General features: G+C 48.3%; 2 protein-coding genes and 1 long non-coding RNA gene across 6 annotated transcripts; 1 reads left to right on the top strand and 2 right to left on the bottom strand.

Moving 5' to 3' along the window:
• Positions 1-244: 244 nt before the first annotated feature.
• Positions 245-10,368, bottom strand: ETHE1 (ETHE1 persulfide dioxygenase). Of its 3 annotated transcripts, XM_017677346.3 has the most exons (7): positions 10,211-10,368; positions 9,637-9,781; positions 9,379-9,527; positions 3,048-3,177; positions 1,439-1,528; positions 917-1,033; positions 245-444 (listed from the first exon to the last, which is right to left on the bottom strand). In XM_017677346.3, the coding sequence occupies exons 1-7, from the start codon at positions 10,289-10,291 to the stop codon at positions 392-394; spliced, it is 765 nt and encodes a 254-aa protein (XP_017532835.1). In that variant the 5' UTR covers positions 10,292-10,368; the 3' UTR covers positions 245-391. The 3 variants fall into 3 exon arrangements, with proteins under 3 accessions (XP_017532835.1, XP_017532836.1, XP_017532837.1); XM_017677347.3 differs by lacking the exons at positions 9,379-9,527; positions 9,637-9,781 and having other exon boundaries at positions 10,211-10,366; XM_017677348.3 differs by lacking the exons at positions 9,379-9,527; positions 10,211-10,368.
• A 2,307-nt stretch (positions 10,369-12,675) lies between these two features.
• Positions 12,676-14,868, bottom strand: LOC118971337 (uncharacterized). Its single transcript, XR_005059741.2, has 3 exons — positions 14,747-14,868; positions 13,872-13,923; positions 12,676-13,169 (listed from the first exon to the last, which is right to left on the bottom strand). It is a non-coding gene; the product is annotated as an uncharacterized lncRNA (long non-coding RNA).
• Positions 14,811-17,253, top strand: ZNF575 (zinc finger protein 575). 2 transcript variants are annotated; one of them, XM_037012376.2, is made up of 4 exons: positions 14,811-14,955; positions 15,397-15,506; positions 15,953-16,063; positions 16,527-17,253. In XM_037012376.2, exons 3-4 carry the CDS (start codon positions 15,982-15,984, stop codon positions 17,183-17,185), a joined length of 741 nt encoding a protein of 246 aa, XP_036868271.1. In that variant the 5' UTR covers positions 14,811-14,955; positions 15,397-15,506; positions 15,953-15,981; the 3' UTR covers positions 17,186-17,253. The 2 variants fall into 2 exon arrangements, with proteins under 2 accessions (XP_036868271.1, XP_036868270.1); XM_037012375.2 differs by having other exon boundaries at positions 14,817-15,114.

Below are 17,253 nucleotides of genomic sequence, written 5' to 3'. Positions count from 1 at the left end.
TGAGGAAGCTGATGCCTGGATAAGTAAACCACCCTATCCTGAGTTTCACAGGAGGAACTGGCTCCACCTCAAGACAGTTTTCTAATCCAAGGAGCTGAGAAATCCAACCCCAGATGTTTGCTTCTAATGCTGTGAGTTAGAAAATCTCTTCATTTCCGGCTCCTTGGCCCACTCCCTGGTCTCTCCAGGGACCAGAACTAACTCTAGGCACCTCAGTTCAGAAACCCAACTCGTTAAAGTCATATTCAGTGCAAAAAAAAAAAAAGAATTTTATTTATGAAACACCTGGGGCTGGACAGGGAAGGGAAGAGGAGAGGCTCTTCAGATGGCACCTCTCCCTGCACCCCACCTAGTGCATTTCAACGGATATGAGTGCCTGACAGAGCCCAGGTCAGAAGGGCAGGGTTTGGACCCCACAGCGCATGTTAGCTGGAACAGCGACATCTGAAAGGGAGAAACCAAACATGACACTAAGGAACTCTGGTAGACCCCTCATTTCCCACTGAGGGCTCAGATATCCTAGGAGCCCTTCTTTGGAAAACTAGAGTTCTGGCTCTGGGTTACCTCCTCCCTCAGACCCAGGAGCGCAGCCCCCGGCCCCTCCTCCCCCAGAGCCCAGGACCCCGGCCCCTCCTCCCTCAGACCCAGGGGTCCAGGCCCCCGTCCCTCTTCCCCCAGACCCAGGGGTCCAGGCCCCTGGCCCCTCCTCCCCCAGACCCAGGAGCCCAGCCCCCCGGCCCCTCCTCCCTCAGACCCAGGAGCCCAGCCCCCGGCCCCTCCTCCCCCAGACCCAGGCCCCTCCTCCCTCAGACCCAGGGGTCCAGGCCCCCGGCCCTTCCTCCCCCAGACCCAGGAGCCCAGCCCCCAGCCCCTCCTCCCTCAGACCAGAAGTCCAGACTCCCAACTCCTTGCTCACCTATCTGCTGAGGCTTGGGCAAGTTCAGGTTGTCCATGACCTTGACAAACTCCTCACAGCTGAGGGTGAGCCGAGGGTTCAGAGTCCGCTCCTCCTCCACAGTGGACATTGTGAGCCCTAGTGGCCAGGTGAGGTGGAGGAATATCAACCGGCCCCGTGTCAGGCCCCCCCAGGACTACATTTCCCAGGAGGCTTTGGGGTAACCTCTAGTTTGGGACTAACAAGCTTCTCCCAGAATGTTGCTGAGATTGCTTTCCCTCCTCCAGGGGCACTATAGGAAATGTAGTTTCCCACAGTTCCCCTAAGCTCTGTAAGGCAGTCCCAGGAAATCCCATGCTCTCAGAATCCAAGGAGTGGTAGTTTCTACATCCATACTCAGGCCACCTAAGCACATGATCTTTTTGGCCAGAGGAATTTCTGGGAATTGTAGTCTCCATGCCCCATGAGGATTACAGCAGTTTGGTGTTCCCTCTCCAATAGGAAATCATGTAAATCCCACATTCTCCTCCAGGAAGTCCTTACCGTGGTAATCATGAGCAGGGTAGATCAGACAGTCTCCTGGAAGCGTGAAGATCTTTTCATGGATGGAGTGGTACAAGGTCTTAGCACAGCCTGGGGAGGGAAAACTCAGAGGTCACTGGATCAGTAGGACAAGAGAAGCTCTCTAACCCCCATTCTCAGGAAATAAAATCACTAGCTAAACCTTCTCCCTCATTTCCTGCCAGTACCTACTTTGTAAAGGCAGAGGAGAGGGAAGGGCATTCTAGCGGGTGGAACAGCATGTACAAAGGGAATGGTGAGTGATTCAACATGGCTGTAAGTAAGGGTGGGGTGAGACTCTGGAGCACTGAGTTGTTCCATCACTCTGGCGATGCCAAGAAAGGGTTCTGGGCAAGGGCAAACCTCTCTGGAATGTTCTTCCAACTTTCATTTCAGCCTATATCTTTCCATTCCATGACTGTGTTGGGAGTAGAAAAAGGGGACATTAGGAGCCTCAGAGAGAAAAAGAGACAAAGATGGAGAGATAAGGAGAGAGGAAGAGGAAGTGAGAGGCAGGCTGGAGAGCTGGTTCCCCCCTGCCAGCTCATCACACTGTCTTTCCTGTCTCATCCAGCCTCGCCCTCCTCCTGCAAGGCAGCTAAATCCTCCCCATCTAGTGTCAACCTCAAGTTCACACACACACTCGAAGGGCAGCTAAACCCTTAGGTTCTAAAACTAAATTCCCTTCCCTTCTAACTGTCCCCAGCAGATAAACCCCGAATATTACACTGCCCCCTAGCAAATTAAACCACTGACACTAACAATCTCCTAGCACTTCAGCTCCTGAATGGAACTCCACATCCCTCCCCATGCCACACCTCTAGCAGCTAAATCCTTTATGGAATTTTAAATTTGTCCACAAACTCTCGACACTCTTCTTTTTTTCAAATATTTAATTCTTCTCACCTTGACTTGGTCTGAACTAAGTGACTTGCATCTAATAAATAAGGATAGTGCAGAAATGACAGTTTAATTTCTGAGACAAAATGATTGGGGTGTCTGTGTGTCTCCCTCTCTGGTCACTCCCCCTGGGAGAGTTCGGCTGCTACATTGTGAAGCCTCAAGCAGACCCCTGGGAAGGTCCACGTGGTGAGGAACTGAGGCCTGCCAACAACTAGCACCTGCTTACCCGCCACAGGAGTGAGGCACCTTAGGAAGCAGGCGCTAAGCCTCAGCCAGGCTTTCAGATGACTTGCAGCCCAGGTGGACAGGTAGATGTGTGACCTCACGAGAGACCTGGGTGAGAGCTGTCCAGGTAACCTCCTCCCAGAGTCCTGACTCTCAGAAACTCTATAAGAAATGTTAATCATTGTTCTAAGCCACTAAGTTGTGGGGTAACTTGTTTCACAGTGATAAGTCACACCCCTGAACCTTACTGTCCCCTAACAGCTAAAAACCCCTCGATCTAACTATTCCCTCATCAGGTAACCCCTGAATCTAACTGTCTTCCACTCCAGCAGCTAAACCCCTGAATGTAATCCTGACCCCTTAAAAGTCTAACAACCATTCATTCATTCTTGCAACTGGTACTTAAAACCCTGGCACCCACAAAACTATAAGAAGACCTCAGGCTGGAGAGGGGGCCAGTGACCTTGCTGGAAGTCTGTCCGTCCACACCCTCGGATGAGCAGGGCGTCTCCAGTGAAAGCCATGCTGTGGTCATTCAGGACGAAGGTGACACAGCCCGGGGTGTGGCCGGGGCTGGCCCGGGTCTCCAAAGCCTGGCAGGGACGGAGAGTTCACACAGTCACAGATAAGCCCTCTGGCCCTCAGAGCCCCCACCCATCTCCAGGGTCACATCTAGATAAACTTTCTTTTTTTAAAAAATTTTTTATTAAGGTATTATTGATATACACTCTTATGAAGGTTTCACATGAAAAAACAATGTGGTTACTACATTAACCCATATTATCAAGTCCCCCCCCATGCCCCAATGCAGTCACTGTCCATCAGTTTAGTAAGATGCCACAGAGTCACTATTTGCCTTCTCTGTGCTACATTGCAGATAAACTTCCTTTGATACAAAAAAATCCAGTTAGTTTCCCAGACTCAAACCTCACACCAGAATAAACGCCCAATGAACTGAAAACTTTAGGAAAATAAAACCATAAAACTGTGATGACAACAAAAATACAAATTAACATACGATCTGTGATTAGGGAAGTCCGTTCAACTGTGATCCTGAAAGTCATCAATCATTAAGGAAAAGATCCGGTTTGACTCGAAATAAATTTGAAGTTTCTGAAGGGCAACACCACCACAAACACTATTTAAAGGGAACCATCAAGCTGGCAAAATATATTTGTAATACAAATATACCGTCCAGCCATCAATATACTTAGTTTCAGGTGTACAACATAGTGATACTACCTTTACAGACATTATGGAATGATTGCTGTTAGGTCTAGTTACCATCTGTCATCTACAAAGTTATTACAACATTATTGACTATATTCCCTACGCTTTTTTTTTGATATTTAATGTACAAGTACTTGAACAACATTATAGGGGGAGGTTACTAGACTCCCCCTATTATCCAGTCCCCCCCACATACCCCATTACAGTCACTGTCCATCAGCGTAGTAAGATTAGGCTGTGCTTTTTATCTCCACGACTAATTTATTTTTTAGAAGTTTTTACCTCCTGATCCCCTTTGCCTAGTTTATCAGCCTTCCTGTGGAAACCACGAGCTTGGTCTCTGTATTGATGAGTCTCTTGCTGTTTTTTTTGTCTTGTTTTTTAGATTCTACCTATATGTGAAATCACATGCTATTTGTCTTTCTCTGATTTATTTTACTTAGCATAATACCCTCTAGGCCCATCCATGTTGTTGCATACAATACAATGTCACCTTTCAAAAAAATTCAGTCATTAACCTAAAATATTTTTTCTTTAAGCTTTACCCATATTATCCTTTTTTTTTTACAGTGATCATGTAATTTTGTAGTTAAAAATAAAACACAAAGTTCAGGATAAACTGAAGATCTATACATAAAAAAATTAAAATTCTAGAAGGAAATATGGAAGAAATATACATGTGTATGTATGTGTGTATTATATATATATATAATATGCATACATACATATTATACGTATATATATTATATATATATATATAAAATATTGAGGTAGGAAGTTTTTCTAAGCATGATAGGAAATTCAGAGGCCATGAGGAAAAACCATGACAGGTATGACCACACAGTTTAACTTCATTATTAAAAAAAAGGACCAAATCAGAGTTAAAAGACAAAAAACTCAAGAGGCAATATTAGCAGCATGTATAAGAAAGTATTATAAAGTCTGAATAGCTGTAATATATAAACAGCTCCTAAGCATCGGTAAGAACCCCCAAAAGCAAAAAGGAGAAGACAGGCAATTCATGGAAGAGGAAACAAATAGTGAAAAAACATCTGAAAAGATGTTTGATCTCCCTTAAAAAGAAAGGAGGGAGAGTTTTAAATTTAAAAAACCTTTATTTTTCATCTAGTAAATGTTAATCATTGTTCTAAGCCACCAAGTTGTGGGGTAACTTGTTTCACAGCGATAAGTAGAATGGTAAGTGTCAGATGCTGTTTAGGGTGTTTGAGGCAAGCCCTTACATTTCCTGGGATGTACGTACAACTCTATAGCCATTTTAGAGGGCAACTTAACAGTGTCTATTAACATCTCATTCCGGATGTGTCTGATTACTTCCTCACAGTGCCATTTCACTTGTTCTAAAACTTCCCTTTGGTATAAACTGAAGTAGATCTTATATATTTTATATTGGTTAATAATAATGATAACAATACTTAACAAACATGGAATTTTAGTTTAAGTCTTTAGAGGAGAAGTGTCTACAATTTAGCTTTTGGATACTAAGGAAGGATAACAAAGAGAGAGAAATAAAGTAAATGTGAGTTTAAAATGTCAGCAACTGGTAAACATTATTAGGTGGAGGGTGTGAGAGTGTTAACTGGATTATTATTCCGACTTACAAATACAGTTCAAAACATTAAAAATAAACAAGTGTAGTGGGGGAGGGGCCTAACATCTTGATCTAGGGCAGCCTCTTCCACGGTTCCTGAAACTTGTGGAGTGATCTCAGCTGCAGAATATTCTGCCGGGATTCTGTGGAGTCTGCCTAACCCCACATTCTTTCAGCAGATTCATTCTTTCCTTCCAGCACGCATCAAATACGTGACACAGAGCCGCAGCTGTTCTTTCACCAGTTGCCCGCAGCAACGAAATCTTCTCAAACTACCTTCATCAGCTAAATGCATTACAGAAGGGATCCTGAGAAGCCCGCGGCTCACTCGCCCTGCAGTTCCTACGGTCCACACTGCCCCCTGGTGGCAGATAGACTCTCGCCTCCTTTCCCATTTGGTCCCCACCTTCATTCCTCCCATCCACTATTCAAAAGCCCATGATCTTGGTATAACCAACCTCAGTTTCTATGCCTCTAAATTCGAAAGCCCAGAACGTCTTTTTCCACCGTAGCTACATACTCTGAGCCACCATCAGCTAAATCTTCCTCCTTTCTTTTGTGAGAGAAAACAAAATTAAAATTATGTGTTAGGTTTAGGGGACAGGGTACTGATACCTACAACTTGAAGATGCAGCAAAAATATAAGATGGCACGATGGATGGATAGAGGTGTATGCTGTAACATCATTTTTCAACTTTTCTGAATGCTTGAACACTTTCACAAAATGTTGGGGGCCAGGGGAGACTTGTTCCACAATTCAAATATTTAGCACCAAATAGGAGGAAGCCCTGAAATCTTCACGTGGGCCACATGAGGATCAATCACCTGTGAGCTTTTAAAATATACTAATTCCCTGTGTCCACTCCAAACAATTAAATCGGAATCTCCAAAGAGAGCTGGAGGATCGTGTTTTGAGCACCATCCCTGTACATCAACCCACTTAACCAGCAAGACTAACTTTCTGAATTTCCACCCTCACAGGAGTTATCTCAAATCATTGCTTATTCAAAATGTTCAAGTCTCAGTCACTGCTTATTAAAACAGAAAATTCGTATTGCAACGAAACCATCCAAATCTGACCCACTATAAGAGTAAAACATACAACGAGTTCAAAAACCATTTGGCAGCTCCTACTAAATTTAAACATATGTCAGTGCTATGACCCAGCAAGTCCACTCCTTGGACTGAGGGTAATGCCCACCAAGAGATCTGTACAAGAATCTTCATAGCAGAGTTATTCACAAGAGCCAAAACTGGATAAATTGGTATAAATTCACACACTAAAATGCTCTGTATCAGCAGTTGGCAAACTATGGCCAGTGCCCCAGTTTGGCCTGCTACCTGCTTTTGTAAGGCCTGAAACCTAAGAATGGTTTTTATACTTTTCTATGGTTGAAAAAAATCAAAACAAAAACGTTTTTTCATGACACATGGAAATTGTTGAAGCTAAAGTTTCAGTGGTCGTACATAAAGTTTTATTGGCACCCAGCCATGCTTGTTCATTTAAGCATTGTCCATGGCTGCTTTCACATCAACAGAAGAACTGAGTAGTTGCAACAGAGACCATATGGCCTGCAAAACTGAAAATATTTACTGTCTAGTCCTTCACCGAAAAAGTTTGCCAAACCCTGCTGTATAGCAATAGAAAGAAAGAACTATATATAAAACATTAGGTTCAGTGAAAGAAGCCAGACATAAAGAGTACACACTGTATATTGCTATTTATAAGTCCAGGACAGACAGAACTAATCGATGATTAAATGTCAGAAAAATGATTCTTTGGCAGGGGTGTGACTGGCCAGGAAAATGGACAAGGGAGCCTTCTGGGGTGATGGGCATGTTCTGGATCTGGATCTGGGTGTTGGACACTCAACTGTAAATATATGTAAAAATTTACCAAGCTGCACATGTACAGCATATGCATTTTTACTATATAAAATGCACATTACAATTCAATATTTTAAAGTACAGAGAGGAAAATAAGGGAAAGAAAAAAATGGGCTCATCTCCAAAGATTTATAAAGAACTCAAATGAAATCCAGACAAAACACTGGATAATCATAGAGGCAGATAACATCAAGTGCTGGCAATTGTGGAGGGGCTGGAGTCCTCAGACACTGCTGCTCAGGCCATACCACGGTGCAGCCGCTCTGGATAACAGCCTGGTGGCCCCTCAAGCTGTTAACACATAGAGTTAGCATATGACCCAGCAATTCCACCCAAGGTATTTACCCAAGAGAAATGAAAACCTATGTCCACACAAAAACTTATACATGAATATTCATAGCAGGATTACTCATAATAGCCAAAATATGGGAACGACCAGTCTAAAGACTGACGAATGACTAAATAAAGTGTGGTGTAGACATACAATGGAATATTATTCAGCCATAAAAAGAAATGAAACATTGATACATGCTACAACAAGGATGAACCTTGAAAACATGGTGACAGCCAGTTACCAAAAAACTACATATTATATGGCTCCATTTCTATAAAATGTCCAGAACAGATATATCTACAGAGACAGAAAGTAGATGAGTGGTTAGGGCTGAAAGTTGGGGAGTGGAGGGTTGGGTGACAGGCTTCTTTTTAGAGTGATGAAAATATTCTAAAGTTAATTGTGATGGATGTCCAACTCTGGGAATATATGAAGTCATTGAGCTGTACACTTTATTAAACAGGTGAATTGGAAGGTCTGTGAATTATATCAGTAAAGCTGTTTAAAAAAACTGAACACTGAAGGTAAGTTGATCAGAGCTAAACCCTTCACCATTCACTGAAAAAATCCCTCATTCAATGCAACACAGGCTCTTCTAAGGCTTCCTGACCCAAGATATGCTTGTTAGCACCTGACTATTATGCACAATGTACATAAATATATAATGCATATTTTTACCTGCTTTCAGAAGAAAAGGCTTGAAATAAAGGCTGATCCCACACACTAATCCCTCGTTTCCACTAAATGCTCTGACTTAGATAAACTGTCTCCATTTAGCAAAACCCTCTAACCTGGAGGCTGAGTCCTGACTCTACCAGACATTCCATCGCCAAATTAGCCAAACTCTACATTGTTAGCAAGGCTGATCAGAAAAAAAACTCAAGTCTTAGTCGTCGTGTATTAAATCAAAATGCATACAAATTTGGCCCACTGTGAGTGTAAAATGCTCAAAACACTGGTAATTTCTACTAAAGTTAAACATGTCAGCTCTATGACCCAGCAAGTCCACCAAGAGATCTGTACAAGAATCTTCACAGCAACGTTATTCGTTAATAGGTGAAAGTGGGTAACTACTCTGAGGGCAACTCCCCTCAGCGCCCTCCCCAACCCGTTGCCTGGGTTGAAATTCTGGCTGGAAACCAGCAGCCCGTGCCTGTGGCAAAAAAAGGAGTGCAGGTAGGAATCCTCAGACCAGTCTGGGGTGAAGCAACGGCAGCGCTGGGGCCAGGGTGAGGCAAGCGGGAACCCGGTAGGCAACATTTACGGAAGCGCTCGCCCGGCGGCGCTGATCCTCCCCTCGCACGACCCCAAGAGCAGGCGCCTCTTTAAATATTGCGCCCCAGGCGCCCGAGCGCCAGGAGGCTCCTTACGCCAACAGTGCTCTAGAGGACAGGGCTGGGTCCTTCCCTCAGCCTTGGCCTTGGAATTCCAGCCCCCAATCAACTTTTATGGAGAAGCCAGGCCAAAGGAGCGGCCCAAAGCCCTAAGAAACTCCACAAATGCTGTTGATTTAAGGGGCTCGGCCAGAGACACTGCTCCCCAGAGCCTCTTGTCTCAGTGCCCCGCCTGGGTTTATGGCATCCTCCTCCCAGAGGCAGAAACTCAGGGATCAGTAACACAGGCCTCAGGCCCCCTCTCTCCCAGGACGCGGGAGTCCAGGCCTCCAGTCCCCTCTTCCCTTAAGTCTAAGAAGTCCACGCCACCACCCTCTCGGGGACCCAGCACCCAACTCACGAAGCGCCCGAAGTGGATGGAGTCTCCATCCTCGAGGTGCAAGTCAGCCTGGGCCCCACTAAGGCGGGAGATGATGGACTGGCAGCCGGGGAGTAGGGACCGGAGCAGCCCCGAGCCCGTAATGTGGTCCGCGTGGCAGTGGGTATTCACTGGGGGAGAGAGGAGGGCCAAGTCCAGGGGCGCACAGGGAGAACGCAGGATTCCCAGCCGCCAGCCCCCTCTGCTAGCTGACCCAGGAGTCCGGGCACCCACACTGACCAGCATACAGCAGCCTCAGGCCCAGTTCCTTGATCAAATTTGCATCCCGAGGCGCTGTCTCCAGAACCGGGTCGATCAGAATGGCCTCTCGGGACTCTCTGTCACCCAGAAGGTACGTGTAGGTGCAGCTTTTGGGCTCAAACATCTGAGAAGCGGGCATGGGACAAGTGAGAGCACAGCACCACTAACTGGGGACCCAGAAGTCCAAGCCTCAACCCGATTCTCTCTCTAAGATCCAGAAGCAGAAACCCTAACCCCTTCTTTCCCCTAGAACCAGGAGTCTGGAGCCCCAGCACCTTACTCTGTCTGAACCAACGAGTTCCAACTTTAAAATAGCCCTCAGATCAGGTTCCCCATCACCCTCTTCTGTAAAGGACCCAAGGACCCGACCCCAAGCCCAGGCGCTCCCAGATCTCTCCGCTTTAAATGACCCAAGTGTCCAGCCCCAAGCCCTTTTCCTCAAACCCAGGCGTCGGGGTCCCGGGACCTCTCCCGATTTAAAAGACCCCGGAGTTCCGCCCCTGCCGCCGCCCAGGCCTCAGTAGTCCCGCTCCCCGGTCCAGCCACCTCGCACCTGCCGTAGGAGGATGGGGGTTCCTGACCCGCTGTGCTGGCTGAGCCTCCGCCCGGCGACCCTCAGGGCAGCCACAGCCATCGCGCCCGCGGCGGGGTGGGGACGGAGCCGAGGCGGAAAGCCTGCGGAAGCTCGGTGCACCGGGGCCGACCCGGGGGCGGGAGGGGGCGGAGCCCGCCTTAAAGGGGCCGCGGGCGCAGGGGGTTTGCCTTCGCAGCCGGAGCGCGGTGAGACCCGGGACCGGGAGACGCTCAAGGGCAAAGGCGGGACCCCGGGAAAAGCACAGATAGGGAAGATCAAGGAAGCGAATAAGGGGCCCCAATACGCTCATAGCCCCGGTGCCATTTCATAGGGAAGCACATGGTTATTGGCTCTTCACTGTTAGAAAGAAAATAATGTTTGGTTCAAGGTCGCTAGTGTCCTGAGGGACTGCTAGGTGGGTGCCTGATTCCCAGAACAGTATTTTATCCTATTAAAGTTCATTTTAAAAATGTTTATGTATTTTATCAGGTATGTTTATTTCTTCCCTGGGAGAAATCCTTTCAAAAAAATAATTTTGCATTTTATCTTGAAAAATCAGGCTGGAGACCATTTGGCTTCTTTTGGTTGTGAACCTCTAGAAACAGCTTTTGTTCCTTTACATCAAGGACCTAGAGTTGAAAAACTGTTACCTAAAGCCATAGACTGTCAGAAGGTTTGCTCTTTGGAATCAACAATGAGAACAGGGCATCCCACTCTTGTCTGGAGGATCTAAGTCACTTTGTCACTTAGAAGAAGCAGCCTTGATTTCCAGCCGAGGTGCAGGACTTCTGAAGAGGGGTTTCTGGCAACAATATCCAACATTTATCTTAACTCTGGAGTTTCTAAGGAACAGGGCCCTGAGTGGGATCCTCAGGCCTGCATTGCCTTGAGCCTATGATATTCTGTTTCATTTGTATTTTATGTAAATACCCCCTTCCCTAAAAATCCTATCATATTTCCCTCTCTCCTTGTGTCTGGGGAGACAGCCAAGGCTCCCTCTGTGGTCCTCCCTCCTTAGCTATAGCAAGTCAATAGAACCCAATTTGCCAGACTCCTAGTGTGTTCCTGGTGGTTTTTACCAGGGAACAGACCCAGAGAGCCACTCAGACAAGGGAAATGCTCAGAGACTTGAGAGAGATACCAAAGAGAGACTTTCAGAGATACAGGGAAAGATGCAGAGTTGAAATGGGTTACAGAGATATATGTGGAGATTCTAAATTATGAAAGATGGGAATAGATGTTGGGACATTGGAGCAGGGACAAATGTGTGGGAAGAGGGAGAGAATCTCTAAGATCTGGGAGACCCTCAGATTGGAGAGAAACAGGTGGAGAAAGCTCAAAGTCAAAAAGAGAACTTTACTCGCTTATTGAGGTGAGGTGGGCAAAGCTGGGCACCCAGAGGTGAGTCCTCAATGTGGTTAGTGAGAGAGAACAATGCAGACATCAGGGCTGGAACAAGGGGAAGTTCAGGGATTGCCAGGAGCTCTGGGGAGGGGGAGACCAAGGAAACGGGGACTTTCAGGCCCTCTTTACAGTGAGCATCCCCCAAATAAGACCTCCTCGCCCCTAGAGCCCATTCCTATTGCTTGCACAGGATTGCTAGACTGTTCACCTGTCCCTTGAAGGAACACACACCCTCTGGGGTTTTTATAGGGTCAGCTGTGAGATGTCCGAAGCGTTAGAAACCTTGTCCTTACCCTTCACAGCTGTGTAACCTCAGGCTCAAAACATATCTTCTGGGCTTCAGCTTTCTCATTTGTAATATGAGGTTAAAATAGTTCCTCTCTCCTTGTGAAGATCCAGTGGGTTCTTCACTCATTGGAGGTAGTTTGGGAGAGTGTCTGGTACAGACAAGCTCTCAGGAGAGCTACTATCATTTCACCACCATCCTTGATTCCTGCCTCCTCTGGCCACCTCCTCCCAATTCATGGCTAGGCCCTATTGAGTCAGCCTCTCCAATAAGGCCACTTTTCCCATTATCATGCCCTCTGCCCTAGTCAAGAGGCAGCAAAGCTTAAATGCAGATTGCATGGACTCCAGGGCCAGACTGCAGAGGTTCAAATCCTAGCTCTGCTACCTCCTGGCTGTGGGACCTTGGATAAGTGACCTCTGCTCTGTACTTCATTTCCCTCTTCTGTACAAAAGTGGTAATAGTAGGACCTCCTCTTAAAAGGTACTGTCAGGATGAAATGCATACATACAAAACAGGACAGTTTCTGGTACATAATAAGTGCTAAATAACACTGGAAGGTAATATTATAATTAACATATGACAGCCACCTCATTGGGCTTCTAGCTTTCACTCTGCCTCCCTACAATCCATTTTCCATGCAGCAACCTAGTTGAGCCTTTTAAAATGTCAACGAGAAAGACTGAAGAGTCACACAAACATATGCAATGTGTGGATCTTGTTGAGATCCCAATTCAAACAAACTAAGTGTAACAAAAAGATTTTTATTTTTATGATGTCTGGCATGTAGCTTCAAAATTACCTGGGAGGAGAGGATGGGGGAATTGAAACAACGTTGGCCATGAATGGATAACAGTAATTCTATCATTAATGCAGAAAACAATTCTTTTACTCTGTAGACTTTTTTGTATGTTTGAAATAAAACAAAAGGTGCTTGGAAAGGAAAAAAAGAAATGATATATATGGGACCACGGAGGAAATGTGGTAATATTTTTAAAATGACTCTAAATTTTGAATGGTGTGATAATGATATTGTTTAAAAGAGAGAGTCCTCTTATTAGAGACACAGACTGAAGTGTTTTGGGATGAAATGTGGGGAATTTGCTTCAAAATAACTTAAGGGGCTCAAGAAGGGGTGTTGGGATAATGAAACAACAGTGGCCACACTGAACATGGGGGATGGGCATATGGGAGTTAGTTATATCTTTCCCTCCCTCTTCTTTAGGTATGTTTGAAATTTTCCATAATCTAAAAAAAAAAAAAAAAGGTTTTTAAAAATGAGAGTATATGAAAACCTAAACCACTTCATGTCACCCTCTGTTTAAAACCCTCCCTTGGGCTGCTCACCTCTAGAGCATGCCCACACTCTCTCCTTGAGGGTGTACTTTGCTTTATTAAACTACTATTTGATTTAAAAAAAAAAACCTCCTTTGTTTTCCCACTCAGCTTAGGCTTCTTTCTAACTCCTTGAACTCAAGTTCTATATTGCCCCCATCATTCTATCTATCCATCACAAGAGAGCTTCTGGCTGTTAATTTTTTTCAAGCATTCATTTGATACAGATTTATTGAGCACCTACTGTGTTCTAAGCTCTGTTCTGGATGCTGGGGACAGAGAGATGAACAAGATAGAAGGTTGTCCATCTTAACAGAGCATACATTCTCCAGAAAACAAGTATACAGTGTTAAGCGCATACAAGGGGGATGAGAAGCAGAGTAATAGAAGGAAGGGGGCTCCATGAGCTAGGGTGGGCAGGAGAAGCCTTTTGCAATGGTAATGTTAGAGCTGAGACTGAGGAAGGTATCCAGCAAGCAAGGGCCTTGGGGACAGCAGGTGCAAAGGCCCTGAGATAGGATTGCCCATGGCAAGTACAAAAACTAGGTCAGTGAGTTTGGAGCATGGCATGAAAGGACAGCAGAGATCCTCTGAACACAGCATGCTCCTTCCCACCTTGATGTCTCTGCACTTGCTTTTCCTGGGACAACCTTCACCCCGTCATGACCTAGTTCAATAAACAATAAAAATAAAAATTGGTTCGGTAACGTTTATTGAGCACTCTAGGCACTGTTCTAAACTCTTCCCATTGATTATTGAATTCAATCCTAAAAACCTTCCTTTTTATATATGAGGAAACCGAGGCCTAGAAAGATGACGTGACTTGGCCAAGGTCACACAGCTATAAAGAGGCAGAGCTAGGATTCCAAACCACTTAGCCAGGCAGTCTGGCTCCAGAGCCCAAATAACCCCCTGCCTTATAACACCCATAGCTCGAGGGCTCGCCAGGCCTTGTGAGTTATCAGCCTGAAGACCCACCCACGCAGGGGATTTTTATGGGCACTTCACGGTCATTCCAGTTTAGGAGGGAAAGTGCACCGTCACCGCCCCGGGAAGGATGCCAAGCATGCCCCCCACCCCTACCCTGGGCCTGGCACCTGGAGCTCTGACCATCCAGGGAACACCCGCCAGGCACCTCGCGAACCGCGGGCTCCCACTAAGGGCCGTAGCACTGGGGTAGGAGGGGCTGAAAACCTTAAATTACCCAATGGCGAACGTGTGGGGACGCTATGCAAATAACGTGCCTTTTATTGGGCTTCAGCTAGAGCCGGGAGTCCCGCCCCGCGCTGTGCCGAAGAATTGGCCAGACCTTTTGCAAACGCTTTGATGGGTGAAATGAACAGCGGGTGAAACTGCCTCCGGAGAGGGAACTCAGGCACCCAGAGAAATTCTCAAAAAGAAGCGGGACATGAAAAGGGGAAGATGCATGTGCTGAGCGCTGTCTCGGTGTTCTCTAAGCACAGTTTAGGTCTGTTAGGTCCCGTACGTACTTGACTCCTGTCAGCCACCGTAGGCCCCACAAGCCTCTGTACACTTTCCTGCTGTCCTTCGGCCGGTAGCTCCGCGCTTGCTCAACAATCTGCCTGATGTGCGCACCCTCCTACTCAGTCTTCCCAGCAAGCAGCCTCCGCTGGACGCGACTGCGCATGAGTACTGTCTCCCCCACCGGCCCGGCGTGGGAGAAGGGGCTGGAAATGAGGTTGGGCCAAGCAGCTCGCACGCGCCCCCTTCCCTCCCCTCTTCTCGCTGGGCGCGCGCCGGGTGATGCAGCTCCGCTGCGACCAAGGGCAGCGCAACAGCTGCAGCGGCCACCGCTGAAGAAGCCCAGAGCTCCGCCCCCGGGGAGGGGCCGTCCTAGGTGAGGGGGGACAGGGGTCCGACCCCAGATGCCTGGGTCTTCGGGAATTGGATTGGGGGCTGGACGCCAGGATCTCCAGGAGAGGGATCGGTTGGGGTCCTGATGCATAATGCCTGAAGGGACTGCATTGGCCTGAGCCTTGGGAGGGTGCACTGGTGCCCAAATGCCATGATCCTGAGGGGTGCATTGAGGCCCAGACAGTTGGGACCCCGAGGGAGAAGGCCATTTGTGGTCTCAGATAGCAACACACACCACGTTCCATCTGTGGCTGTCTTTCTCCAGGTCTCCCCTCTACCCTCTACGGACGCACCTCCATGAGGGGGATGAAATTTAGCCATCAGAAGAAAACTGTTCGGGAGGTGTCAATGGACTGCGACTAAGCCAAGAGCCGGGTAAATCTACCTGCTCGCCGTGAAACCCCGCCCACTGAGCTAATAGGCCCCTCCCCCGGGTCTGGGCGGCTTTGGGTCTACTTGTGTAGCCCTGCCCATTCCGTCTTAGAATCCGCGGCGGGGAGGTTCTGAGGGGGAAGGCCCCGCCCACTCTGGACAGACGTCCCGCTCGCTCTGCTCTAAGGGCGGCCGCCGAATATAAATTGTAGAGGCCCCGCCTACTCGGCTCGGAGGCTCCAATCCTTGTTCTAAATTATGAAGGGACTGCTTCTGGAACAGATTTGCATAAACGCTGCCCATTATGCTCTTAGGTTCCGCCATCCAGCAAAACCCGCTCTTGACTCAAGTATCCCAGACTAAAATAGTCCCCAATTCTACAAGACTGATGGCCAATTTTAGGCCTATTAGCTTGATAATCACCGGCGTCGCCCCTTCCCCCGCCCTAGATTCTTCCTCTAGGTCCTGGGCCAGCAAGATGCTGGAACGAGATGCCGAGTCCGCGGCCCGGGGCACCAATCCTAGTCCCCCTGGCAAGCAACCGATGACCACGGGAGGAGGTGAGAGCGGCCCCGCCTGAGGGAATGGGGCTAAGGGGATCAAATTCGGAGGGACTCTCAGGATGAAAGTTTGAGGGCACATCGTGATGACCATTTGGGATTCCCGAAAACGCGATGTTCTGGAGAATCCTCGTTGGCTTTGGAGAACCTCAGTGACCATTTCTAGGGCTCAGGAAATTACAGGAGGGACAGGGGAGATGACATACAGGATATCAGGGTGATCGTTTGATTAGATACTAGAAATGACACCTCAGTACCTTTGGGGAAGCTTTAGTTTTAGGGTTCCAGCTAAGTAACCCTTCGGAGCCCCTTAGGATGATGCATGGCAGCGGGTGGGGTGCAGGAATCTCAATACGACCCTTGAGGTGTTAAGATGCACTCAAATACCGAGTTCGGGGGAGCCTGGCCTATATTCAAGGGTGCTGGCTGCTTCCTGGAGCCCACCAGCCCTCCTGTGCCCAAGCTCCCCACCAGGGCCCGCCGCAGAAGCCGGGCCAGTCGGCTCCAGGGCCCACTACCTCCGCGGGGGCGCCTTCACGACTCCGCCGGCGGCCCCAGCCCCAGCGCCTGCACCGCTGTCCCGACTGTGACAAGGCCTTCTCGTACCCGTCCAAGCTGGCCACGCACCGGTTGGCACACGGCGGCGCCCGCCCCCACCCGTGCCCCGACTGCCCGAAGGCTTTCTCCTACCCTTCCAAGCTGGCAGCCCACCGCCTCACGCACAGTGGCGCCCGCCCACACCCATGCCCGCACTGCCCAAAGGCCTTCGGCCACCGCTCCAAGCTGGCAGCCCACCTGTGGACCCACGCCCCTGCCCGCCCCTACCCGTGCCCCGACTGCTCCAAGTCCTTCTGCTACCCCTCCAAGCTCGCAGCCCACCGCCACACGCACCATGCCACCGAATCTCGCCCCTATCCATGCCCGCACTGCCCCAAGGCTTTTTCATTCCCCTCCAAACTGGCCGCCCATCGTCTATGTCACGACCCGCCGACAGCGCCGGGCAGCCAGGCCACATCCCGGCATCGCTGCTCCAGCTGTGGCCAGGCCTTTGGCCAGAGACGCCAGCTGCTCCTTCACCAACGCAGCCACCACCCGGCTGAGAGTCAGGGGGAGCGGCAGTGAGCCCTGCCCTTGGCTCACTGGCCCCCTCTGCCGCCAGCCCCGGTCAATAAAGTGGCTTAGAAATGCTG

The sequence above is a fragment of the Manis javanica genome, chromosome 17, assembly GCF_040802235.1.
Source record: "Manis javanica isolate MJ-LG chromosome 17, MJ_LKY, whole genome shotgun sequence".
In the NCBI taxonomy this organism is placed as follows: domain Eukaryota; kingdom Metazoa; phylum Chordata; class Mammalia; order Pholidota; family Manidae; genus Manis; species Manis javanica.
Note: the sequence above shows the minus strand (reverse complement) of the source record. Positions and strands in the feature narration are given on the sequence as shown.

What these genes read in the sequence shown, in the direction of transcription:
- ETHE1 (XM_017677346.3), bottom strand. Translation starts at nt 10,291, where the DNA reads ATGGCTGTGGCTGCCCTGAGGGTCGCCGGGCGGAGGCTCAGCCAGCAC. An exon ending in CCATCCACTTCGGGCGCTTC is followed by an intron (nt 3,178 to 9,378) that starts GTGAGTTGGGTG and finishes CGTCCCTGCCAG; the next exon opens with GCTTTGGAGACCCGGGCCAG. An exon ending in GCCCAAGCCTCAGCAGATAG is followed by an intron (nt 445 to 916) that starts GTGAGCAAGGAG and finishes TCTCCCTTTCAG; the next exon opens with ATGTCGCTGTTCCAGCTAAC.
- ZNF575 (XM_037012376.2), top strand. Translation starts at nt 15,982, where the DNA reads ATGCTGGAACGAGATGCCGAGTCCGCGGCCCGGGGCACCAATCCTAGT. An exon ending in ACCGATGACCACGGGAGGAG is followed by an intron (nt 16,064 to 16,526) that starts GTGAGAGCGGCC and finishes CCTGTGCCCAAG; the next exon opens with CTCCCCACCAGGGCCCGCCG.